At 38.2% G+C, this 24,237-nt stretch overlaps 5 protein-coding genes and 1 non-coding gene across 9 annotated transcripts; 3 read left to right on the top strand and 3 right to left on the bottom strand.

The window, feature by feature from the left end:
* LOC18779464 (WEB family protein At1g12150) lies at window positions 2,200-4,670 on the top strand. Its single transcript, XM_020562981.1, has 2 exons — window positions 2,200-2,433; window positions 2,658-4,670. Exons 1-2 carry the CDS (start codon window positions 2,200-2,202, stop codon window positions 4,233-4,235), a joined length of 1,812 nt encoding a protein of 603 aa, XP_020418570.1. The 3' UTR covers window positions 4,236-4,670.
* Window positions 4,580-8,136, bottom strand: LOC18780688 (SEC14 cytosolic factor). 3 transcript variants are annotated; one of them, XM_020562983.1, is made up of 12 exons: window positions 8,070-8,136; window positions 7,805-7,908; window positions 7,682-7,710; window positions 7,073-7,156; window positions 6,905-6,958; window positions 6,696-6,773; window positions 6,431-6,484; window positions 6,219-6,278; window positions 6,055-6,150; window positions 5,705-5,806; window positions 5,422-5,502; window positions 4,580-5,245 (listed from the first exon to the last, which is right to left on the bottom strand). In XM_020562983.1, the coding sequence occupies exons 2-12, from the start codon at window positions 7,857-7,859 to the stop codon at window positions 4,928-4,930; spliced, it is 1,011 nt and encodes a 336-aa protein (XP_020418572.1). In that variant the 5' UTR covers window positions 7,860-7,908; window positions 8,070-8,136; the 3' UTR covers window positions 4,580-4,927. The 3 variants fall into 3 exon arrangements, with proteins under 3 accessions (XP_020418572.1, XP_020418571.1, XP_007212714.1); XM_020562982.1 differs by having other exon boundaries at window positions 8,030-8,107; XM_007212652.2 differs by lacking the exon at window positions 8,070-8,136 and having other exon boundaries at window positions 7,805-8,007.
* LOC18781523 (U-box domain-containing protein 35) lies at window positions 9,848-11,439 on the top strand. Its single transcript, XM_007213893.2, has 3 exons — window positions 9,848-10,350; window positions 10,481-10,715; window positions 10,842-11,439. The coding sequence occupies exons 1-3, from the start codon at window positions 9,921-9,923 to the stop codon at window positions 11,086-11,088; spliced, it is 912 nt and encodes a 303-aa protein (XP_007213955.2). The 5' UTR covers window positions 9,848-9,920; the 3' UTR covers window positions 11,089-11,439.
* Window positions 11,146-11,218, top strand: TRNAF-GAA. The gene has a single exon. It is a non-coding gene; the product is annotated as a tRNA-Phe (tRNA).
* Window positions 11,624-16,443, bottom strand: LOC18778479 (serine/threonine-protein kinase D6PKL2). Its single transcript, XM_007214734.2, has 3 exons — window positions 15,815-16,443; window positions 13,829-14,928; window positions 11,624-12,719 (listed from the first exon to the last, which is right to left on the bottom strand). The coding sequence occupies exons 2-3, from the start codon at window positions 14,791-14,793 to the stop codon at window positions 11,834-11,836; spliced, it is 1,851 nt and encodes a 616-aa protein (XP_007214796.1). The 5' UTR covers window positions 14,794-14,928; window positions 15,815-16,443; the 3' UTR covers window positions 11,624-11,833.
* LOC18778328 (phosphoglycolate phosphatase 2) lies at window positions 17,772-21,485 on the bottom strand. Of its 2 annotated transcripts, XM_020563263.1 has the most exons (12): window positions 21,266-21,485; window positions 21,042-21,109; window positions 20,850-20,942; window positions 20,670-20,741; window positions 20,529-20,600; window positions 20,092-20,151; window positions 19,949-20,001; window positions 19,587-19,684; window positions 19,386-19,485; window positions 19,027-19,130; window positions 18,820-18,887; window positions 17,772-18,113 (listed from the first exon to the last, which is right to left on the bottom strand). In XM_020563263.1, the coding sequence occupies exons 1-12, from the start codon at window positions 21,351-21,353 to the stop codon at window positions 18,102-18,104; spliced, it is 888 nt and encodes a 295-aa protein (XP_020418852.1). In that variant the 5' UTR covers window positions 21,354-21,485; the 3' UTR covers window positions 17,772-18,101. The 2 variants fall into 2 exon arrangements, with proteins under 2 accessions (XP_020418852.1, XP_007211693.1); XM_007211631.2 differs by lacking the exon at window positions 17,772-18,113 and having other exon boundaries at window positions 18,421-18,887; window positions 21,266-21,484.

Below are 24,237 nucleotides of genomic sequence, written 5' to 3'. Positions count from 1 at the left end.
CCTTCTCTTTGGGCTATGCGACATCAGCTTGTTTCTCTATCTTTTAGCTACTCGACATTAGCATCTTCTTTCTCTTTCCAGTTTCTATATATCTTTAATTATAGTTTTAATTTAAAATTGAGTATTCTAGGGTGTAATTAGGGATGAAAGAGAGTTTTCTAATAATATTGATAAAGCATTGATAATTGAAGAATTTAAGAGTTGTAAGCATCGATAGTTATATTTTATTTTTCTTTACATTTACTTTTGGTTTTAGTTTTAGTCTTTGCATTTTTGGAACTTTTATTTATGGATAAAGATGCATTTGAGGGTAAGACTCATTACATCCTTTTTAATTAGGTGTATCTTTTTATGTTTATTAATGAAATTCATTTGTACCGTTGAGTTTAGTACGTAAGTTTTGCTCAATTGATTTTTGAATTCTAGAACCGTCACTGACTTATTATCGATAATATCGATACAAAATTCACATTGTGCACAGAGAATTTCTAACATGTTATATAAAAAATCAATCGCATGAAATTTCCATGACATTCTTAATTTTATCGAACTCTCATCTAAGAGGGGAGAGACAACAAAGTAGGGGTGGGCACTCAAACCGGCGAACCGGAAATCCGAGCCGAACCGTACCGAACCAAACCGGAAAAAAACCGAGTTGACCAAAAAGTCAAAAACCGGTCAAAAACCGAACCGGACCGGTTTGGACCGGTTCCGGATCCTGTTCCATGTCTTCAAAAACCGAACCGGGCCGAACCAAACCGGTGAAACTAAAAAAATATATAATTTCAATATATATTTATATTTAATGCTATATTTTTAATTTCACTAAAAAAAACCTAATATTTATCCAAGTTCAATGTCAAAATATCTCTCTTTTCTTACTTTAATATTTATTTTTTATATGAAATTGAGTAATTTGTTAATTTTCAAGTAAAAAAATAATATTTCAGTTGAGAATTGTATTAAAAAATAATTTAAAAAAATAATTTTTATAATCCGGTTCAAAACCGAACCGGAACCGGAACCGGACCGAAACCGGTTCAAACCGAACCGGAACCGGAACCGGACCGAAACCGGTTCAAACCGAACCGGACAGTTTTTGAAATTTTTTTTATTAAAACCGAACCGAATCAAACCGGATGAATAGTACCGGATCGGTTCTAATTTTAGGCAAAAACCAGTCCAAACCGAACCGTGCCCACCCCTACAACAAAGTGAAGAGATATGTAACTAACTAAACCACAATTGGTCTGCTTCTTATAGCGGTGGGAAAAGGAGGAACAGAAGGCAGGCAGGCAGGCACCGTGATGGCTGGTCAACGGTCTAAATATCTCCTGAGTTTTTGGTTTTTTTGTGATACTCATGCCACAAATTATCTCTCTTCCTTTTTCCGCGTGTGGGAGGAGAAAAAAAAAATCTCCATTCGATTTTTGGGATAGAGATGGCGAGAAATGCAATAGTCAAGGCCAATTCTGTCTATTCTGAATTCTAAGCGGTTGGCATTTACCGTTAACTAGCGCATACTTCTCTTTGCTTCCCGCTAAAATAGGACAAGTAAAATCATGTACAAGGCAAAAACTTGAATGAACCTCATCTTTTGGGCCTGTTCTTGTTTGCAACGGACCCGGAGCTTCAATCACAGAAATTGAGAATTGAGAATTTTGACACCCGGACCACCACCACCGTCACCACCATCACATTCTAGCTTTGTTTCTTCAGAAAGTTCCTTCTAATTTCTTAATTCGTGAATTGGCTGCCTGGTTTTCTCAGAGTCTTTTTCTGATGATCCTTCACCTCTGACTCGACAATAACTTCATCTTTTATTCTTTGCGGTGTTACATACGTACGTGCTTTCACGTTTTCAATATTTTCGTTAATTTGCTTCTCTCTCTCTCTCTCTCTCTCTCTCTCTCTCTCTCTCTCATCTGTTTGATTTAATGAATAGCTTTCTCATACACTAAAAACATCCGTTTAATTCTCTACATGCTACTCTGTATATTGCAATGCATAGATAGCTGGTACATAAAAAAGATGCAGATAATATATAATATAAATATACACACCTTGTTTGTTGGCATCCACTCCCACCCCTGGTTGGTCGAATTTGGTTCAATTATTTTGATATATAAGATTGAATTGGTGATGCTAATTGATGTTGTGACACTGTCATGCATGCATGTTTGCAGAAGAGAAATCAAAATGGCGAATATCCGTGTAAAGGATCAGCAAAAGGGTTCGGGTTCGGGTTCTCCAAGGGCAGAGGTGGGAGAGGTTGACACCAGGGCTCCATTCCAATCTGTCAAAGCTGCTGTTAGTTTGTTTGGTGAGGTCGTTTCTAGAGGGGTAAAAACTGCCAGTTCCCCTGCCAATGCCAATGCCAATGCCAATTCCCCTGCCAATGCCACTCCCGTCAAGAAAAAACTTTCTTCAGAGGTAACTCTGTACATTCAAACTCAATTAATCCCTTCAATTTATATATTTATTTTCCTCCTTTCATCCCGTAGGCCATGTTAACTTAATTCCATCTATCCATCTCTAGCTACCCTTCAGACTTGAGGGAGGCTAGCTAGCTGTTTGGTAATGTGATGATGGTCATAATTTAAACAAACTCATAGTTAATTAAGAATGAATCTGCTCATTAATTCCTTGTTTGTCAGAATCATGCACTGGACAAGGAGACACAGCTTCTGTTGGCCCAGAAAGAACTAAACAAGATCAAGCAACAACTAGAGAGTGCGCAAACTACAAAAGCTCGAGCACTCAATGAGCTTGAAAAGGCTAAGAGAACTCTGCAGGATCTCAACACCAACCTCAAAACTGTAAGCGACTCCAAGCAATTAGCCATCAAAGATGCAGAACAAGTCAAGATTCGGGCTAAGAAACTGGAAGAGGTCAAATCCAGAGAACCCATTGAAGGTGGAGCTTGGAAACGCGAATTGGACCACGCTAGAAAGGAGTACACAGCCACTGTGACCGAACTCGATGCTACAAAGCAAGAGCTCACCAAAATCCGACAGGACTTTGATGCCGCCTTGGAAGCAAAACTGGCTGCATTCCAACAGGCAGCAGAAGCTCAACGTTCCGCAAACGTTAACTCAGACAGGGTTAATGAGCTCTCAAAGGAAGTTGCAGCCATGCAGGGATCAATCGAACAGCTAAAGCTTGCCTCCCAACAGGCCCAACAAGAGCAGGCAAACGCTGTGGCTGAAAAACAGGCCCACCTCCGATCTTACAATAGTGCTAAGCAACAAGTAGAAGAGAAATTACTATCTTTGAAGCTAGAGGTTGATCCCGAACTGACCGAAAGTCTAGAGGCTAAGCTTGAGGAAACAACTTTAGAGATTGAAGTTTTACAAGAAGAAATGAAAAAAGCCCACGCTTGTGAAATGGACTCAATGAGAGTGATAACTGTGGAGCTGAATGAAGCCACAAAGACGCTGCAGGAAGTTGCTGATGAAGAAAGTTCTCTTCGAAGCTTAGTGAACTCCCTCAGGTTGAATTTAGAGGATGTGAAGAGGAAGCAAACTGAACTGAAGGATAAAGAAATGGAAATGGAATCTCTTGCTGCTAAACTAACTGCTCAAATACAGAAAACCAAGGAAGAGGCAGAGGCACAGCTTAAGTCACCTCCTAGTCATCATGAGTATGATCACAGTTCAACTGCCCAGAAGCTTTCATCTGAAACTGAAAGCGCGAGGCTGGAAGCAGAAGAGATGAAGAAAAATGCTCATCAACAGAAGCGAGAAGCTGAAGATACCCGGGTTGTAGCAGAGGAAGCAGAGAAGAAACTGAAAATCGCTCTGGAAGAAGCTAAAGATGCCAAAGAAGCAGAAAAAAGAGCCCTTGATGAGCTCAAGCTCTTATCCGGGGGGACACAGGAAGCAGGTACTTGTTCAAATTCAGAGACCAGTGGCGGCAAGATCAAACTATCATCGGAGGGGTATGAATCTTTGACAACAAAAGTCGAGGAATGTAGAAAATTGGCTGAGCAGAAAGAGGCAGAGAGCATGAACCAAGTAGAAGCAATCAATGTAAGAAAAAGGGAAGTAGATAAAAAGTTGGAGGCCAATTTAAAAGCGATAGAGGAAATCAAGACTGCGACAGACATGGCATTGAGCAAAGCAGATATGGCAGAGTCGGCAAAATCAGCGGTGGAGGGTGAACTTCGCAAGCGGCGTCAAGAAGAACAAATGGTGGCAGGTGAGTCATCAGGGTCATTCTCCATTCAGTTCTAACTTGTAGGAGGATACAAGAGCAGATCATTGAGAGAGAAACACCAAGTTCTCTTTCTGTTTCTGTTTCACAAGTGCCTAAGCTTGGAGAATTGATCTTGCAATGAAAAGATGATAAGGTATCTCCTCTCCCCATCTGCCTACCGTAGTATCCCATTTTTGGTGTATTCAGGAAAACTTATTTATTAAGAGTCTCAGTGGTTCAGAAACAGGGAAACATATAAATCGCTTGTTATCTCATCTCAGTACTCAAAAGAATACTTTCTTCTTTTATTGGCTCTACAGAAACTGACATGTTTTACCTCCATGATTTATAATTCAGTCAAAAAAACATATTTAGAAATCGCTGAAGGTGAAAATAGGTTAATCTGCGCAACTAGTATATGATTTAGAACTGTGCAACTAAAGATGACATGACAATTTGCTGCTGCACTACAACGCACATCAGGCTACGCACGGCACAGGCCTGAACTGAGTATCCAGCAGCCATATGTCATATTACATACACTGTATTAGCTATATCCCTTGTGAAGTTCACGTAGATAATGCGAGCAACTACCATTACAACCAATCATATCGTATGATTGCAACGGTAGGACCAGTAACGCAAAGATTCCTTGTCCCGCAGCTTTAGACTGAGCACAAAGGCGTAAGATTCATCACTGCAAGTCTGCAAGGCACCAAGCTCTGTGGTTTCAGTCACCATTGATTTTGAGGTCATCTAGAGAGTCAGATAGCCCATTCCCATTACCAAACTTGTTAAACTCAGATTCTATCGTTTTAGCAATCTGTGTTCCTTCTGCAGCTGGCTCAGGTACATCCACATGAAAAGAACCCTGCTTCATTGGGTGAACAGGTTGCTTGATCAAAGATTGCTGCTTGATGTAGTTGCAGAGCTGTTGATGAAAGTGGTGGTCCAAGGAGAAGCAATTTTCAGCTCCATTCTGTGAATGCCGAGATGATCCCGAACCTTCTCTTTTACAAAAATGTGGAAGAGATCCATAATCCATTATCTACACAAACATCAAATCCAACTACAAGATTAGTCCGTTTGAATTTTGACTTTGCCAAATGAAATTACTAAAGATATCAAAATCAACTTATTCAAAGATGATTTTGAGAAATATGACAAGAACTCATAAACATTCAAGTTCTCAAAACTTCAAGCATTATAGGGAAAACATCTTACCTTCAACAGTTCATCCTTACCACAACCAGACAACACCTGCACTTTTTTCCTTGTCCTCTCCTGCAAAAGGGGCTTGACAACCTGCTAACAGTCCAAGAATTATACAACTGCCATTCCAAAAGGGCATCTAAAATATATAAAGTTTTAGAAGAACATGAGCACCATACTCCCTATGGCTTAAAGATCAATAACGATCATGCAATAAACAAAGTGGGGACGAACCCAGTTATACAGGACACAACAGATTACATGATATCACAAAGAACACAATGTGAAGACTAACCTTCCAACAAGCTGAGAATATATATGGGGCATTTACAATGTAGTATGTATTTGTCTTCTCCGGGTAGTTCAAATCATCAATTGTTGATATAATTGTCAATAACTGCACGTGCATAAAACATACAAAGTAGTGAATGCTACATGGTTTACATTGTAGAACTCATTTAGATACATACAAAGTAGAATCTTCACGCTTATAATCAACCTAATTTAAGTTGGTTATAAAATTTAATTAAGGAACATTGGACAAACCTAAATAGATTTGTCATCTGTATTTATGATAGGAAAGAAGAAGATAGTCTCAACTGTAATGAAAACAAATAAACAAATAAACTTCTGGTTATATTGTACCTTAATTTGGCTTAGTGCTGAGAGCTTCAAACCAGTCATATCTAAAACCTTCACGCAGGTGGTAATAGGCTTACCATACTTCCTCGATGCAGAAGGCTACAACCAAACACACAGGTCAGAAAAATGACTTGTGAAAGCTTAGAGATTCAAGATCCCATACTCACCAAAATTATACGATCTCGATATTCATTAATTTGAATGTGTGACTGCACATAGTAGTGAACCTGCAATGGAAAATAAAAAAATATTACTCAAAGATTGTAAGGACTCAAGGACCTTGAGCATCAAGATAAAGAGGCAGAAGTAGATGATTCAAATTCAATAATTGTTTTCAATTATAAGACAAGATGGTCTTTCATTTAAATCTAAAACTTACAGATGCCTTGTCAAATGTACTTAGCCCAACACCAATGGCAAAGACTGGCAAACCCTGAAGAGAAACGAAGAATGAGTTAAACATGTTACAGCACACAAATTTTAAATAAATAAATAAATAAATCACTGGTACAAGAGACATTATTATCAAAGGTTCAATTCCCATGGAGCAAAAGATTGCAGGATTGAAATCGTCAACACTGTCATGGTCTTGAAAAGAAAATGTAAACACCAAAAACAGATAAGTTTTAATTTAGGATGAGCACCTCTCTTGAGTAACCCGAAAGACCTATGAGCTGTGAATCTCGTACTGACCGGTATAATTCAGTTGGAACAATCGGTTTCTGCATGGAGGAATAAGACTCCAAAAATGTCAGCATCTGGAGACCAGCACATGTATAAATAAGATTGGTAATTTTTCAATCACTGAAAAACACCAAAATGCTAGGCAAGTACAGGAATAGGATAAACTTACGGCCAATATATTGTCAATCTCATTTTGTACCCTCCAGTTTAAACAATCTACCAACTGGAACATCAAAAAGATATCATTTCACCAATTAAAAATATAAAAAAAGAAGTGCGCTGACAGTGGACAGGATTTCATTAGGTAAAATTGGGAAGCTAAAGAGCTGCATGTTACCATTTTATGGGCTTTGGCGACATTCCATTCTCTTGCTTTGAGAAAACGGCCGAAAGTCTCAAGAGGATATCCTTGATGAACATTCTATATAAACCAGGAAACAATTTTTATGCTAAATCCAAAATTCGAAAAACATGGGGAAAATATATTATAGAAGGGAAAGCATGAGTATGATCCCGAAAGATCCAGTAGAGCTCAAAATTGAAATCAAGCATTTGTTGGGCAGGTCAATTGCCATGAAATAGCAAGAGAAGAAATGATAAAGACAATGTCCATGATGTGGAACCAAATAGCAGCCGCCTAGTTGATGTTACTAATATCAATGAATTAGATTTGTGAGTTTTGGGGTGATGTTAAACTGGAAACTGCAGTAAACATGCTTTGAGCCTTGGCCCTTTGGGGATGGCAGCAAATGTCAATTTGGCAAAACACAAGCCATTGACAACCCACAAAAAAAGTTTAAATAAAAGAAGTCGATTAAAAAAAAGGAAGTAATAAATTAGAGAAAGAAAGTAGATAGCATTAGCATAGCAGAAGAATTGTAAGTTTGAGTTTGAGCTGAGAAGAGATCGGAGAGACGAAAGTAGGAAGGTAATAGAAAATGCGAACCTGAAATGTTCTCTTGAGTGGCTCATCAACTGCCATTACTCAAAAATCCAGCAAATAACAGAGAAACAAAATGAGAAACAGTAAAAAAGGAAGAAAGAGAAAGGGAAAGCTGAGAAAGCTGACCTTGATCCATCAAAGTTTGGAACTGCTTAATCGCTTCCTGAGAAACGATCCCCATTTCTCTTTAATTTCGCTCTGTGTCCGTCTCTGAATCTGTTTTTCGGTTGCTGAGCAAAAAAATTTAAATAAAAGCTGAAAATGAGAATGAGAGAAGGCAGAGGTCGTCCTGCTAATACTAATTTATATTAATTAAAGCAAGCAATTCAAAAGAAAAGCGTATTAATTTACTAGTAAAGTAATAAAGGAGGAGGAGGAGGAGGAGGACCACCCTTCTTCCAGTTTTATTTTGCTTCTCTTTTTTGACTCTGATTTTACTGCAACAGAAGACCAACCAACGATTTGTAATTTGTTATTTGTTATTTGTAATTTGTAATTTGTAATTTGTAATTTGTAATTTGTTATTGTTAAACTTATTAAATGAGATAGATTTATTAGGGAAAAGACAAACACTCGTGTCAGGCTCAGGACTCAGGAGGAGGAGGAGAAAGACTTTTTATTTTGGGTCAACAATGTCATGAGAGACAACAAGGACAGAGAGACAGAGAGACTCGAGTCGAGATTCAACAAAGGCGGGCCTACGTGCCCAGCCATTTATTCCCCAACCCCTCCTCAGTCAGAAATTCAACAACATAACCCACTCTTCTCTCTTTTATTTGCCTCAAAATAATCTGTTATGTTGGAACAACAAAATGTAACTCACCATTTCTGATACTTTTTTAACAAAAAATCTTTCATGAGTTTTGCTAATTTCAAGTTTATTTTTTTTCCTTCACTCCTTCCAGCCAGCCACCTACCCCAAATACAAAATATTGGGTCCCACATTGCTTGATCTATCTGTTGCCGTCGGATACGACTTGGTTGGTTTCTTCATGTAGACGGAGGATGGGATCCCGATGGATATGGTTACTTTGTTAACTTATTGTGTGAGATTGTGAGACTCTGGAGGAATGCACCGTCCAAAAATGGGAGGAAGCCAAAGCCAAAGCCAATGCAAATGCGACGCGGCATTTAATTTGTGCCAAACAGCTGCTGAAACTGAAAGATTCCAATCTGATCTGATCACAATTCTGCCACGTTTAATGCCATCCTTCTTCTTCTTTCTCTTTTCCTTTTTCTTTTTTATCAATTGGGGAGTGTTTTATCAATTGGGGAGTGTTTTATCAATTGGGGAGTGATGAAAGAGGACTACTCTTGTCTTGGGTTACTTTTTATTTTATAAATAAATTACTTATTATTATTATTATTTATATTGGTCCTCTGTCTGAAGTTATACAGTCTTAATCTTGGGTTTATTTTTAACTTGTTAAATAGACTCGTTTTGGAGTAATTTTAGATAATCCTAAAAACAGTTTTATGGAGAATTATTTTTTCAAATAATTACTTTTAAGTGATTTTAAATAATTTTATTGAGAAGTGTATGGAAAGTGCTTCTGTCTAGAATCACTTAAACTCATTTAAAGTAATTATATAAAGAAGCACATTAGAGGTGATTCTCCCCATAAATGATAGGCTGGGGCTGCAATGTACCTTTTTCTTCTTCTTGTTTGTTGTTGTTGAGGAAGGAAGCTTCCTAGAAGTTACACTCCAGATATTAGTAGTAGCATTACGTTCGTCTTGTGATAGAACAAGAAAATCAAAGTTTGTCATTCATGTCACTGTCGCCTAAAATTCAATGTAAATGTACAAACTGTAATTTGTAATGAGAGACTTGACTTGTCAATGCCAAGTTTGAATTGATTGTAATCATAACATCCTTTCAATATTAATAATGAGGTCCTGTTCCTGTATGTATGTATGTATGTATGTATGTATGTATACACTAGATTGCTTTGGTTGTGCTTTTTTCAATAGCGAGCCTTGTTAATATATGTGATAAGCGGCCGCGATTCCCTCTGAATTATACGAATAAACCCTATACATGCGCGTTTCGTATGCAAAGTGAAGCGGTCAAACAAAGCATCTGTCAGTATATCAAAATTCAAACATATATATATATATGTACAGTGGTTGTGCAGCAGCACCACCACAAATAAATAAAGAGATATTGTGAGCGCAGGTAGCCAGAAAAAAAAAAAAAAAAAAAAAAAAAAGACGAGCAGCAGTTGGGTGAAAAGTGAAAATGTCGGAAGATGATGATCAAATTAAGAGGATTAGTAGTAATAATGATGATGATGAGTATTACTACCGTAGCAGCAGCTGCAACATATCATCATGCGAGATCGAGGAGGATGATGAGGAGGAGGTTGGTTCAAGTTCAAGTTCAAGCAGCAGATCCTCATCAAGAAGATCAACCCAGGCCGATGATATCCCAAGGGAGATCAAAGAGCTTTTTGGGAACAAACGATACCTGCCCATGCCATCCATCAAGGAAGATTATACAGATAATCATCATGATCATAGAAGCAGCAACAGCGTTTATGTGGGAGTCGGTAAAAGCGAGTCAAGCATGGAGGCGCTGACCTGGACATTAAAGCACGCTGCTGACCCCTCATCCACCACCGTCTATCTCATTCATGTTTTCCCGGAGATCCACTTCATTCCAAGTCCATGTAAGTACCAAGTACCAACCAAGTACCAACCAAGTACCAAGTACGTACGTATATGATATATCATATGCATTTGTGTCTGTGTCTGTATGTATAATATGATCTGTTGTGTTGGAATTGAATATATTTATAGTGGGAAAGCTTCCAAAGAGTCAAGTGAGTTCACAACAGGTGGAAACTTACATGGCCCAAGAAACAGGCAAGAGGAGAGAGCTCCTTCACAAGTTCCTTGACAAATGCTCCGCTGCAAATGTTAAGGTTGACACTGTGCTGATTGAAAGTGATATGATCGCACGGGCTATTCTAGACCTTATCCCTATTCTCAACATAACAACGCTAGTACTTGGAACTACCAAATCCAATCTAAGGTAATTAATAATATATGCATTCAGTTCAGGTGCAGCCAGCCATGCACCAAATTCATTACTTCATTTATTTACTTGGTCTCTTGTGATTCGTGATTCGTCAATGAACTCCATCATCTTCTGGAATAGGAAATTGATTTCTGGGAAAGGAAGCGGGATAGCTGATCAGATACTTCAAGCTGCACCAGATGGCTGTGAGATCAAGATCATCTGCCAAGGGAACCAAGTCATGACGGACCAGGCGATTCACTCCCTTTCCCCACGTCTCAACGATGATCCCACTACGACCAAGTCTATGCAACACCAACCACAGAGGAATAATATTGAAGCCTTTTCATGCATCTGCTTTAAACCCAAGTTCTCTTCGTCCTGCTAGGCAAGGGGCAAGGAACAAGGGTTATATACTTCATTACTGCCACTATTAATAACAGCAGCGGGGATAGCTCAGTTGGGAGAGCGTCAGACTGAAGATCTGAAGGTCGCGTGTTCGATCCACGCTCACCGCATTTTTAAAGCTCCTTTTGTTTTCTTTCAAAAGAAAAAGAACTTTGGATGCATTGTATTCCAGTCCAAGTTAACTTTCTTTCAGAATTTCAAACATCCGATGCCTGCATTGTATTAAAAGAATTTTGCCTTTTAATATTAGCGGCCTTAAATCCTCTTTCCAAGTTCATTTGCACATTCCATAGAAGAAAGAAAACAAGAAGAAATTAATCCCAATTTCTAACCTATGCTGGTATTTTCTTTTTCACAACGGTATACTAATTCGGTGGCAGACCTAGAACAGTGTATAATATCTGTTGGGCAAGCATTTGCATTGCAAGAAGAAAGGGGCTCTCCATTGACCACGACCCTCAAACATCCGATGCCGTGCACAAAGTCCTAAAAATGGGATCTAATTCATGCCTTGATTTGACACAGAATTCATGCAATGATTATGCAATAAAATTTTTTGAAACTGTCAACAGGTAACAACAACAACAACAACAACAACAACAACAAACATACCATTTCTCGTCATCTATCAAGAAAACAACTTAACCTCACTACTAACAGTCCCTAAATTGTCCGAAAAAGTTCTCTCCATCCAATAGAAACCATTTACGATCAATAAACTAGGGCTAAAAGAAATCAAACTCCAGATAATTATCAGAACCCTTTTGATCAGGAGCTGCTGTGGGAGTAGGAGCCTTCTCCTTCTCACTTGATGATGCTGTTGGGGCAGGTATCCGCTCAATCTCAACAGGCTTTGGGATCTCGGGTGGGGTAGCACAACGTATCAATGCCCAATTTACACCTTCAAAGAAGGGATGTTGCTTTATCTCAGTTGCCCCTCGTTTGTACGCCAATCTGTGCTGTGGTTCCTTTACAAGCAATCCCCTTATGAGATCTCTTGCTGCAAAACTGACGACTGGTGATTCTGGAAACCGGAGAGGCTGACCAACAACATTGAACAACGTTGCACGATTCCCAGAACCCTTAAAAGGAGTTTTACCAAACAACAGCTCATATAAAAAGATTCCAAAAGTCCACCAATCAACAGCACTTCCATGACCTTCGCCCTTAATGATCTCAGGTGCCAAATACTCATGGGTCCCAACAAATGACATAGACCGGGCATCAGTTGGCTCTGCAATGAGCTCAGGTAATGGTCTGACTTGGTTTCCAATTTCATTTTTAGGTTTCCTGTCCTTCTTGGACTTGCTAGAAAACAAACGTGGTGAGAAGCATGTTGTAGGAGCTACACAGGATGGCTGGATACAAGAAGGCGGCTCAATGCAAGCTGGCTGGACACAATAAACAGGGTTCTTCCGCAAGGGTTCAAACTCCATGGATGATGTTTTGACAAGAGTTGGACTAACAGCACAACGGAGGGAAAGGTCAAAGTCGGAGAGCATTATATGACCATCTTCCCTCACCAGGACATTTTCCGGCTTAAGGTCACGGTAGACAATCCCAAGCATGTGGAGGTATTCCAGAGCCAGCAGTACCTCAGCCACATAGAATCTGCAAGCTCAAATAAAAATTAACTTGTTACCATCAAGTGCTATGCACACCAGGACCATTGCTCATATTATTTGAAGAAATTTAAATCAACATAAATATCAACATTTTGAATGATTACGTCAAACATATTGTCATTGAAACCCAACATAATATCAATATTGAGAACGATTACATTCCTCCTGCAGGATCATATGACAGTTGCAGGCTGATGTTTAGATTATACACCTACCATCTTACTTACTAGAACACTAACCATTGCCAAACTTTGAGGACTTTTTATAATATGCACCTATGGTTCTGATTTCATCAGTTAATCATGGCTTCCAATATTTGGACTTTTCTGAATATGAACGTTAGGGAAAATTAATGCAAATTACAGTTCCACGAGAATGCATAAATAATAGCTTTTTAAGAAGGAAAACATCAATAGCTCAATATCAATATAGTCTTGCTTGATTTAATGCTTTCGGATGATTACCAAGAGTATTTTCTAAGTGCTAAATAAATTATAGCAGATTCAGAATACAATGTTTGGTTAACCACCTATGACAAAGGAAAAACCACTCCCTCACTTAGGATTGAATCATTGCACAGACTATGTGATCTACATAAGCCTGCCGCAATCCTAATATCTAGGACATTATGTTCAATTGTCATTTTAAAAGACAAACCATACACATTCAAGCAAGAACTCTACAGCATGCCTGCTCAATCAGGCCATACAATTTTCAGAACTTATGTACCAAGCTTATTGAACTGACAAAGTAGCCCATATGTTTCCCCAAGCACCATATGCTTGAGAGTCCACCTAGATAAATGGGTTTTAAAACATGAATTATTTCAAGAAGATAAAAGGAAACCTTTCTTTCTAGTTGAACATAGGGAATTAAGGATAGAATTTAAGAACCTGTGACATATACAGAAAAGCTTCCCTTTTCACAGCTCTAGTTAAACAAATTCTTCTTTCTTTCTTTCTTTTGCCCTAAGTTCTCAGTTATATTCAGTTTTTTTTTTTTTAATAATCAGAGACGATATGAAGATGAAACGGATCATTCAGGTCAAGTAAAATGAAGACAGACAGATAATATGTGCAACTTTACTGAACATACTTTACTGCCTGCTCAGAAAAATGCTTCCCCGGTTGCCTCTGCCTGAGAGTGTGCAAGTCTCCTCCAGGGCAGAATTCCATCACCAAACATGAAAACTTATCTGTTTCAAAGTGGGTATATAATGTTGGAAGGAAGGGATGATCCAGAGATTGCAGTATCTCCCTTTCTGTCTGAGCACGAAGAAGCTTTTTACGACTTGCTAGAGACCCTTTGTCCATAACTTTCATTGCAAAATAACATTTAGTTCCACTTAGCTCTGATAGGTAGACACTCCCAATATCCCCGCAGCCTAACCTCTTTAGTAGTCTGAAATGACCAAGACCCAGAACCCCATCTCTTGTTCGGACAGCTTGGATAGCTTCCCATCTCAAGTCATTTGCTTTGTGAGGCTTGCTGATGCTGCTACTAAAGCTGCTACAAGTGCTCTCATCACTCACATCACTGCTTGTGCTTCCTCTGCACATACTGCTCTTGCCACTCTCTACAAAATCAACTCGATCACTAATCTTGGCACTTCCACTAGTCTTGGCAAGACTGCTGGCTCCATCGCTCACTTTGGCTGAAACTGAACTGTCCTTCACACTTCCATACTCTGATGTCTTCTTTTCTTGATCAACAGAACTTTCCAGTGAACCTCTGGTCTCATTTACAACAGAATCTACTTCCTTGGATGCTTTCTCAAGGTTGGGTGATAATGAAATCGAATTCAATTTATTAATCAAGGAATCAGCAGATCCTTTTTCATTGGAATTTGCTGACCGTTTATTATCAGAAGCTTCTACTGCAACCTGCTTCGTTAAGTTTTGTATAGATTTTGACAATTGCTCAGGAGTGGCGAGCTCAGGTCTGGTTGGCTTCACTCCCTGTGGGGGAAATTGCCTGAGATCATTAGTTTCCACCGTCTGAGCACCAGCTATTTTCTGTTGCAGTCTTGAGGAAGCTCTAGCACCAGATTTTGAGGCCATCAGATTTCAGAGGAAGAATGGGTTATCAAGCAGATTGAAAAATTTCATTGCTCTCCCCCATTATGGGCAACATTGTATCTTCCATTAGCAGCCAAACATAGTGCCTTCTCAACTCTTCCAGCAGCAATTATCAATCTATATGCATTTTAGAACATTCAGATGTAATAATATGTATGTACATATATATATATATGTCAATTAAAAAGAAAAAAAGTTCCTTAAATCAAGTAACAAAAGCTTAGGAAGATGGAACCATTAGACAACCAGTTCCCTTCAAATGGCCTCACAACGTAGATCACGCAAAAGATCAAAGAGCAGCAGCTGCTACATAAATATATATACACTCTGAGAACTACCAGGAAGCTAAAACACAGATAGCTTATTAGCAAACACAGTCTAGACATCTGCTAAAGTTGAGTCAAAATGCAAAATTTCAGAGCTCGCGGTATAAAGGTCCCTTTTTTTTCTATTTTATTTGATAAGTAGCCTATAGACCTAAAACCGAATTGGTAAACCATATATCCAAGCACAGAGCTACATGCAGAGCTTGATCAAATGATGCTCATTACATATTGGGTAAGTAGGAATATTGCTTACATATGCATTACCCACCCACCCACCAATCGAAAGAGAAGAGGAAACAGGAAAATACAATTAGGGAAATTGAAAAAGATTGAGAACAAGTATAAGGGATTGAAGGACCACAAAAGAAGTAAAAAACCAGTCAAGTAAATTGAGCCAAATAGAAAATGCAGTTCATATTTGATAAAAAAAAAGTACCAACCGTCTTAAATGGATGAAATTAGCATAAGCAACTAAATGAACTTGATCAAGAGACAATTACATAGAACCCAGATCTATAATCACGAAAACCGTAGCTTTCAGTCAAAATCCAAGACAGATCCAAAAGCACAGAGAGACCCAGATGCAAAAGACACGTCTAGAAGGCAAAGAAGCGCAAGCCCATGAACAGAGACGCGAATACCTAAAAGGAAAAGTGAGAGAAGGGCAAAAGGAGTACCTTATTTTTGAAGGATCAGGCTTGAGGAGGGGCTTTGCTTTGGCAGTGAAAAAGGAGAGGAGGTACCGTAGAAAGCGCGCTGCTCATAGCTTGTTAATTGCTTGCTGCTGCTGCTGCTGCTTGTGGAGAGAGAAAGAGAGGGCGCAAAAGGGAGCCTGAGAGAGTAATGAAACGGACTGGGCCTCCGCTTATGGTGGACTATTAGGCGCAGAGACAGAGAGAGAGAGAGAGAGAGAGAGAGAGAGAGGTCAAAGACGCAAAGTTAAAGAAAGCTTCTTTGTTTTGTTTTTGTTTTTTGGTTTTTTTTTTTTAGGATTCGATAATTTCATTGGTTTTTTGTCCCAAAACTAAAGGGGTCCGAATCACCAAACTGCTCTGAGGACTCACAGGAGTCAGGTCTTTCGCACCTGTCTGTCATATGCGGCCGGCTTCCCTCCTCTCTCTCTCTGTCTGTTTCTTTTTCCCTCGTCTCATATAATCATTTACTATTGCCAACTCAACTGGTTGAACTTGAAAGCCCCCATCAGTGGGGTGTTCTGTTTTTTTGTTTTCTATTTGTACTTTTGGATTTTTTTTAAAAACTGCATCTTACTTTGTTTGAGCCATGTTTATTTTTTGTTAGTTTAAGGCTACTTTAAGCCTTATTTACTGAACCAGTGAGGTCCCATTTGCAAGATGAAGAGACCAAACACCTCGTCTCTAGGTCGCTCTGGTCTGGTTGCCCAATTTGGTACCCGCTATCCTTTATAATCACAACTAACGGGAATATGGTTGGTCAGATATGGGAATATGCCAATATGCCAATATGCATGACTAAATCATCTAATCTCCCTTAACCGAAAGAAAAAAAAAAAAAAAAACCATCTAATCTTAGACATATGATATGTCCATTAATTCCTTTTGATTAACAGATTGGAATCCAATGCATTATGCATTGAAGGGTTGAAGGGCTTCAGGTCTGGTGGGGTTTGGTCATTTAAGGTTGTCAACTTGGAGTAGGACCTTTTTTCCTCCAAAGCCATGTTAGCTCTGGTAATTACCTTCATGAATACGTGTGTCGTTGCAAAGCAAAGCAAGCCAACAAACAAGGGCCCAAATTTTTGATGGGACAAGGCATCGCAGTTGGATCACTCAAACTCAACTCAAACCCCGTACGTATGTATGTATACAGTATTCCATATGTTGTTGACCAAAGAAAAACTCCTTATAATAATGGCTAGAAGTTAGTAAGAATTCCCACCACCAGTATGCATTGCAATTTGCAAGTCATGAAAATGGTAGAGAGAGAGAGAGATAGAGAGGCCCCTTTAATTACACTTATATCCCTTTTCCTTTCTTGTTGCTAGTTGCTATTGCTAACAAAACAACAGATGATTTTCACAACTGTATTTGGTCCCAACTCTCTATTTGGCCACACAAAAATTCTTATTAAATAGTTTAAACAAAAGAGGCCAGTTAGTTGGAGTCTATACATATATCAACACTAAAATAATGCATGCATTCCAAGTTTGAGAGAATTTAACACCATCTCCATCTCCATCGCCATCGCCATCTCCATCTTTCCAAAAGGGATATGATTTAAGTCTCTCCCTCCCTCCCTCTGTCAAATCCACAATCCTCCTTTTGTTTAAAGCAGAGAGAGAGAGAGAGAGAGAGAGAGATACGCTAGCTAGCTATTCCTAAAGTGGGGAAATATATTAATTCTTCCTTGACAATCTCTTTCATTGTATTGACAATTAGAGGGTATATATTCAATATAAAGCAAGCATATAAAATTGTAAATATAATTAATGTCATTCGAAACTGTCCTTAATTCCTTTTTGTTCCCTTAAGCTTCCTTTCAACATTTCCTTTCAACATTTTGTACAAATTGTACCAACTACACGTACGTGGTTGGGTAGCTAGATATATGTGATACAGTGGTATTGGGCAGGCCAGGCATACACTACTAGATTGATTTTTTTTTTTTAATCAAATAGAAACTTCATTAGATAAACTTCAACGTTACAATCAAAGACATCAACAAGACATCTAAAATACTAATCCCAAGAGGGCAACAAACTAACTTGCTAAAAGCAAAACTAACGATGACAAAAGCCGTACTAAAACTAATAGCCCACATCACCACAATTTGCCATAAGCCCAAACAAAGTCCAGAAACCCAACATAACCAAAACTCTAAATCAACTCATGAGTCTAAATAAACCCTACCACCATCACCTGAAGAAGCGCCGCCGCGGTCACACCCACCACCGCATCCGTAACAGATCTGGGAAAAATATAATTTTCAGCGATCAACCTGCGCATAAGAGCGAACAAATAAACGAAAACAATAACTTTGCCAAATTGTATGCATGTATAGGTTTATTACCCTTATTCCATATACACAGACATATACATACATATATTAATTTGATGAGATATATTCATGTGTCATGGTCATGGTGGTTGTCACAAACATGTACTGTGGAAGCTTAATTATGTGGTCATTCATCATTGCTACAAAAACTAGTGAGTTATAATATTAGGCAGGCTGGCTAGAGATATAATTAATATCCATACATAATGCAGCAGCAACTGCAATTCCATCCACAATTAATCATTCATACCACAAAATCCATCACCCTATAATTAATATTAACCAGCAGAGCAGGTGCATCGATCCACCTGCAGCAATCAACACATGCAATGCAACCTTCTCTCTCTCTTTTTTTATATATTTATTTTGGTAAATGAAATAACTTAAGTTATATCAACTTTCGCCAAACAATATATCAGTATCTAATCTATCACCCAAGTTATATCAACTTGGCAAGGCAACTGGTTGATACCCTCTGCAACTCAAAGGCGCCGTCTGGGAATAGCATTCACTCAGGATGTTATTCGCACATCATTAATCAATTAATTCATTAATACACTGGAAGGAAAACAATGTCCAATCCAAACACAAGGGAGGGATTAGATCAAGTAAGCTACGGCCGCAGCAAGTCAAACATGTCGGAAACCTTGCTTGTATAGTACTCTGGTTGAGTCTTATTTGAAGGGTCCTGAAGAACGGATTCAGTCGTCACACCTGTTGTAATAATTTGTAATGATCAATACGAGCATAATTAGAGAATATAAAGGAAGCCAATCAATTACTGCTGCAGTGTTAATACCAAAAAATTGTTTCACCAGTGCGATATATAATATGAATAGGAACTTGTACATACCTGAAAGAACGAGGAGAGTTCTGCAGCCAGCATTCTGGCCAAACAATATATCAGTATCTAATCTATCACCCACCATACACATTTTGGAGCAACTAACATCGAATCTGCAAAACAAACATTACAATCAGTCAGATACGTACCCTCTGAATCTGATTCTCTGAACTGCACAAAGCCACAACAAATGCGAGTATCTCACATTCAAGGTCTAGACCCTTTAATCTTCTTTTGGCTTTTGCATTGTATGGATCTAAACCACTTGAAATTTCATATAATTATTTATTCTTTAGGATTTTTTTTATTTTTTTTAATATACAAAAAGTATACATGAAGGTAAACAGTGTTTTGATATTATTCCTTACTTCTTTAGTAAAAATTCCATCAGGAAATTAGAGGGCTTTCCAACTACAATAGGCTCCTTCTGGGTGGATCCACAGATAGCAGCTACCATACACCCAGCACCTGAAACCCAAAAGGGGAACTACTATAAAACAAAGCTTTAAAGCTTATATGTCATGTTATCTTGAAATTTCTCGAGAATGGGATGGAAAAGAAGAAAGAACCGGGCCATTCTTGTAAATCAGTCATGTGTCCAACTGCATCTCGATTGGTTGCAATGAAAAGGCATCCCGGATTTTCACGTATGCAAAGGGTTCCATATCTGCCATGTGAAGGGTAAGATATCTAAAGTCAAGTAGTGAACACAAAATAAGTCTTGCATTTGCTTTTCACCTAGCAACCAAATAGTAAAGATGCTGAACACCAACCATTTTCTAATCTAAATTTTTACTTTCTAACAAGTGTGTTGTTACTCATCATCTTTGCAGTTCATTTGCACAAAACTGAATATAATATATTATCATAACTGCAAGGGGTCATTGACTGGAAATTGCAGAGAAGGGAGCAGGAGTTTTAACATTCTTACTGAAGCTTGTAATAGTTAACATACTGGTCTAGTCCAACCACAACTGCTCCAACCTGGGAATAGGAATCGCAACATATTTAGCCTATGCAGAAATAAGAGTCACAACACAAGTCAAAACAATTATGGGCAAGAGGTTACATTACACTCTTATCATGTTCAAAAAGGCAATTTGATTTCAGTTGTGCCGTTTTTTTACCATCTTCCTGCAATGTAACGTTTCATCAGTATCTTCGAAGGTAAGATTTCCATGAGAGAAGGTAAATCAATTTCTCAATGTTGTGTCTTACCATATGAATATGAGAAAGGGAGCATCATTTAGAAATGTTACAAGTTTAATGCCAACTTGAATCATGAAACATAGTTAAGGTTCCACAGCGAAATAAATCTGAAGCTTATATACCGAAACAGATTGAACATGGTTCGACAAATATCTTTTGTTGTAGACAAAAGATATTGGGGTTCAAATGCACTCATAGGTGTCAAAATGCTCTATGATATAATTAGTCCAATTTGCCCTTCTAATCTAAAAGAATAATTGAAGAAAACAAAAGCAAACAGAAAGAAAAAGAGATGAGCTTACAGGGCCACCAAGAGCTGTAAAACCAGCAAGCTGCAGCTCTTCTAAAATACCTTGTTCCCCTATTACATAAACCTACAAAGAAAGCAAGCAATGTAACACAGAAAGACGGTCAAAGACAAAGAAGAGGAAGCAGCAGCAAACCTTTTTGTGTTGGGGGAAGTTAATGAGTTGCAAGTACATAGCTGCGGCAAAGGATGAAGAGAATATCTCATCCTACAATCAATCAATCAATTATGAAGAGTGAGAGAGTGTGAGGCTGTGAGAGAGAGAGAGAGAGAGAGAGAGAGAGAGAGAGAGAGAAATAGAAAGGAGAAAACTGACCTCAGTAACCGAAATGCCAAGAGAAAGGAACTTGTTGGCGTATTGGCTTCTTGATTTTGTGGAATTGTTGGTAACGAACACCAGCTTCTTCCCCTAATTTATCAGCCAATTATTAATTTACTTAGTATGATTAAGAATTGGGTGTAATTTATTAATCAATCAGAATGCGGAAATGGAAGAAAGAGAGAGTGCCTTTGATCGAAGCATGTGCAGTGTCTCAGGGACACCATCGATCAGCTTATCGCCCTTCCAAATCACACCTGCTCATTCATTGCTAATCGTAATTTGTTTTTTTTTTTGTTTTTTATAAGGCATTGCCAATTGCTAATATCATAATATCAAATGCTCGAATAAAATTTATAACAAAATTAAATTAATGCTTTAATAGAATAGAAGAAAGAAAAGTAGAAAAAGACCGTCGCAGTCGAAGAGAAAAGCTTGGACAGAATCGAGGAGCTGGTTCACGTTCTGGGCAGACAGCAGCTGGGCAGGGGAGGAGTTCATCGTCAAAGGTTCAAAAGCTCTCACAAAATGCCAAGGCTTCTTACTTGTGAGTTAGGTTCAAACATCAAACAACGGCTCTCACCAACCAAATGCTTCACGCAATCGGATACAGTGACACTGATGATGTGTTTACTAATCAGGAATTGGAGAATTTCTTCTTTTATTTCACATCAAATAATAGAAAAGTAAGCGGGGGCTCATATAAAATTATGAATTGACTTCTTGATTTTGGAGGAATTCAATTCCAGAATGGGAGGTGGTATTTTAATTCTGGGAGAATTTACTCATTAGGAATTTATCTTTTTTACCCTTTATATTCTCACATAATTTTTCAAATTTCAAATATGTCATCTACTTTAACTCAAAAATGAGGACATTTTAATAATTAATATCACTCATACCCCAATTCCATATGGTTTAGTAAACAACTTCAATAGGAATTCAGAATCTAACTCCCCTCAATCCACATGATTTAGTAAACAACTTCATTTGGAATCTGGAATTTAAATCTCCTCAATCCAATTCCTCTTGAATTTAATTCATTATCAATTCAATTCATCCTAATCCAATTACGGATTAGTAAACATGTCATCATGGACGACTCCTCAAAAAACAGGAAAGGGTTTTTCACTTTTACATTTACTAGCCTCCCTCCCAAGTCCTGAGTCCCGACCCCCTCCCTGGCAGCACCCGCAGTGCACTTTGCATGTAGTAGGCACACTTCCATAATCCCATTCCGTGAGCGTTATGTTAGTCCATACAATACAATCCAACAAACAATCCAAACATTATTTCTGGGCCTCATGGCCCAAGCTTCGCATGTCTTTGTTTGTCTTTGCCATCAAAGAATGCGAAATGGTGCTGATGGGCTGTGCTGGTAATGCTAGGCTTATCGTATTTTTATACCACATTGTGTACTACTTCTCTAATAGAGGTGGAGTCCATCAATACAATAGGATCACCTCTATTAAAGAGATGATATATAATATAATATAATATAAAAAAATGTGATAAACCTAGCATTTTTATTATCATTATAATTTTCACTGCTTGAAGGCCATGGAAACAAAAAGGGTACTTCAAAGTCAACTTCACTTTAATCGGAGTACGTTTGTTGACCAATAATCCAGCCGGAGTATGTGGGAAGGAGACCTATGACCAACATATGCCGCATGAAAAGAAATATCAAATTTCATCGGTGGTATAGGTATATGGTGTGGTGATCATCACAAAAGAAAACAGGTACATCTCACTGAAAACAAAAATTTTCTTTGCTTTAGTCAATGTTTTATTAGATGTGGTAATTTTAAATCAAAAGTTTATTTTTTATTATTCTACAGAAATGCAAATATTATCAGGTCAAGAAAAACAAATGCAAATATTAATAAATAATTTTATGCGTTGGCACATTGTTGTTCTAATTCGGCGGCTGTAGTTAATTGAAGTCGTCGATAGGCGGCCCCAATTAAATTTGAATGGGGTCTTTTTCAATGTTGATGGCTGGCAGTCGCTTGGTTTATGAGATATACTCCTACACCTACTCGTGTCTTGTCTATTGCACTCACTCCTCATTACGTATATATTTTAACGGCCAGCCAAGGTAGAATTGAGCAATATACGTACGTATCAATGAGTAGAGTACGGGGGTGGGTGGTTGCACTGGGGCCCGGCATATTTCGTTTATTATTCGGTTGCGTCAACAAAACACCCCTGGGCTGGGTCGTGTAAATACTGCCTGCCTGCCTGCCCTGCCTGCCTAGCTGGGTGTAATAAGTAAAAGCAAAGAAAGTAGAGGCAGCAGCACCAAAACAAAACAAAGAAAGGAATCTCATCTCTCTACCTAATTCAGCAATTGTGTACTCCCCCACGAGTCACCAATGGGGTGCTGGCCGTCGTCTCGTCGATCGCTTCCAAGTAATGGGAATTGGACTTTGGCCTTTATCCTATCTCATGACCTCACCTTTTGTGCTTACTACCATTATGCCCTTACCCTCTCTGGTTGGTAGATAGGATCATAGACGAGTAAACCGGCGAAATATTTTATTACCAATACTCATGCATGCGTTAAAAGTTTATTTTTTGGTCCTAATAGTTTGCTGCTTTTACCCTTTTTTCTTCTTCTTATGAAAATCAATTTTTTCAATTTGATTATTGCAGTTTCAATTCGGAGCAATTCAATGATACGTTTCAATTTATATCAAAATCTTTTGAATTTCATTAAGTTTTGATCATGTGCCCCTCATTTCTTTCAGTTAACTCAAACCATTTAACGGTAAAACATAAACTTGAACTCTTCTCATTCACTTTTGGCGCGATTAGGAGTTTGAAAAGATTTGCATCTCCATGTTACAATTTGGATGAATTGTGAGGAATTTAGCTCAAGTGGACCAAAATATCCCTATGCGTGAGGGGCACGTGGTTAAAACTTAAGAGAATTGAGATAAATTTTGACATAAATTGAAACATATCCTTAAATTACTTCTAATTGAAAACTACAATGACAAAATATAGAACCATGTATTATATCCAATCAAAATGCAAATAAATAAATTTCAACAAATTTACGTGACCTTAAAAAAACAAAATCATGTAGCTTGTGCATTATAGGATGGATATCATATACATTTGTATTGTGGACACATGAACCTCTGTAATGAGGCAAACATTTAGATTGGGTTGTTTTATAAAATTGAGATATCCAAAATACTTTGTGAGGGGATGCAAGGAATTCAACTAATAGTAATAGTAATGAAATAAACTGTATGTAGAATGAAGTTTGGAAGCCAGAGCAGTCCAAAATTTGCGCAGCCAATACCTCCCAGTAATTAATTACGAAAATGTGTCATAAATTAGATAATTACATTGTTAAGGTAATCATAATAGC

The sequence above is a fragment of the Prunus persica genome, chromosome G4 (genome assembly GCF_000346465.2).
Source record: "Prunus persica cultivar Lovell chromosome G4, Prunus_persica_NCBIv2, whole genome shotgun sequence".
Lineage (NCBI taxonomy): Eukaryota > Viridiplantae > Streptophyta > Magnoliopsida > Rosales > Rosaceae > Prunus > Prunus persica.
Note: the sequence above shows the minus strand (reverse complement) of the source record. Positions and strands in the feature narration are given on the sequence as shown.

Excerpts from the sequence above, each read along its gene's own strand:
- LOC18781523 (XM_007213893.2), top strand. The coding sequence starts at position 9,921 with ATGTCGGAAGATGATGATCAAATTAAGAGGATTAGTAGTAATAATGAT. Across the intron at positions 10,351-10,480 it reads CCACTTCATTCCAAGTCCAT|TGGGAAAGCTTCCAAAGAGT; the intron begins GTAAGTACCAAG and ends ATATATTTATAG. Across the intron at positions 10,716-10,841 it reads ACTACCAAATCCAATCTAAG|GAAATTGATTTCTGGGAAAG; the intron begins GTAATTAATAAT and ends CTTCTGGAATAG.
- LOC18779464 (XM_020562981.1), top strand. The coding sequence starts at position 2,200 with ATGGCGAATATCCGTGTAAAGGATCAGCAAAAGGGTTCGGGTTCGGGT. Across the intron at positions 2,434-2,657 it reads AGAAAAAACTTTCTTCAGAG|AATCATGCACTGGACAAGGA; the intron begins GTAACTCTGTAC and ends CTTGTTTGTCAG.
- LOC18778328 (XM_007211631.2), bottom strand. The coding sequence starts at position 21,353 with ATGAACTCCTCCCCTGCCCAGCTGCTGTCTGCCCAGAACGTGAACCAG. Across the intron at positions 20,002-20,091 it reads TTTTTGAACATGATAAGAGT|GTTGGAGCAGTTGTGGTTGG; the intron begins GTAATGTAACCT and ends TCCTATTCCCAG. Across the intron at positions 19,131-19,385 it reads ATGGAATTTTTACTAAAGAA|ATTCGATGTTAGTTGCTCCA; the intron begins GTAAGGAATAAT and ends TTTGTTTTGCAG.
- LOC18780688 (XM_020562983.1), bottom strand. The coding sequence starts at position 7,859 with ATGGGGATCGTTTCTCAGGAAGCGATTAAGCAGTTCCAAACTTTGATG. Across the intron at positions 7,157-7,681 it reads CACTCAAGAGAACATTTCAG|AATGTTCATCAAGGATATCC; the intron begins GTTCGCATTTTC and ends TGGTTTATATAG. Across the intron at positions 6,279-6,430 it reads GTACATTTGACAAGGCATCT|GTTCACTACTATGTGCAGTC; the intron begins GTAAGTTTTAGA and ends TTTCCATTGCAG.
- LOC18778479 (XM_007214734.2), bottom strand. The coding sequence starts at position 14,793 with ATGGCCTCAAAATCTGGTGCTAGAGCTTCCTCAAGACTGCAACAGAAA. Across the intron at positions 12,720-13,828 it reads TTTTCTGAGCAGGCAGTAAA|ATTCTATGTGGCTGAGGTAC; the intron begins GTATGTTCAGTA and ends TTGAGCTTGCAG.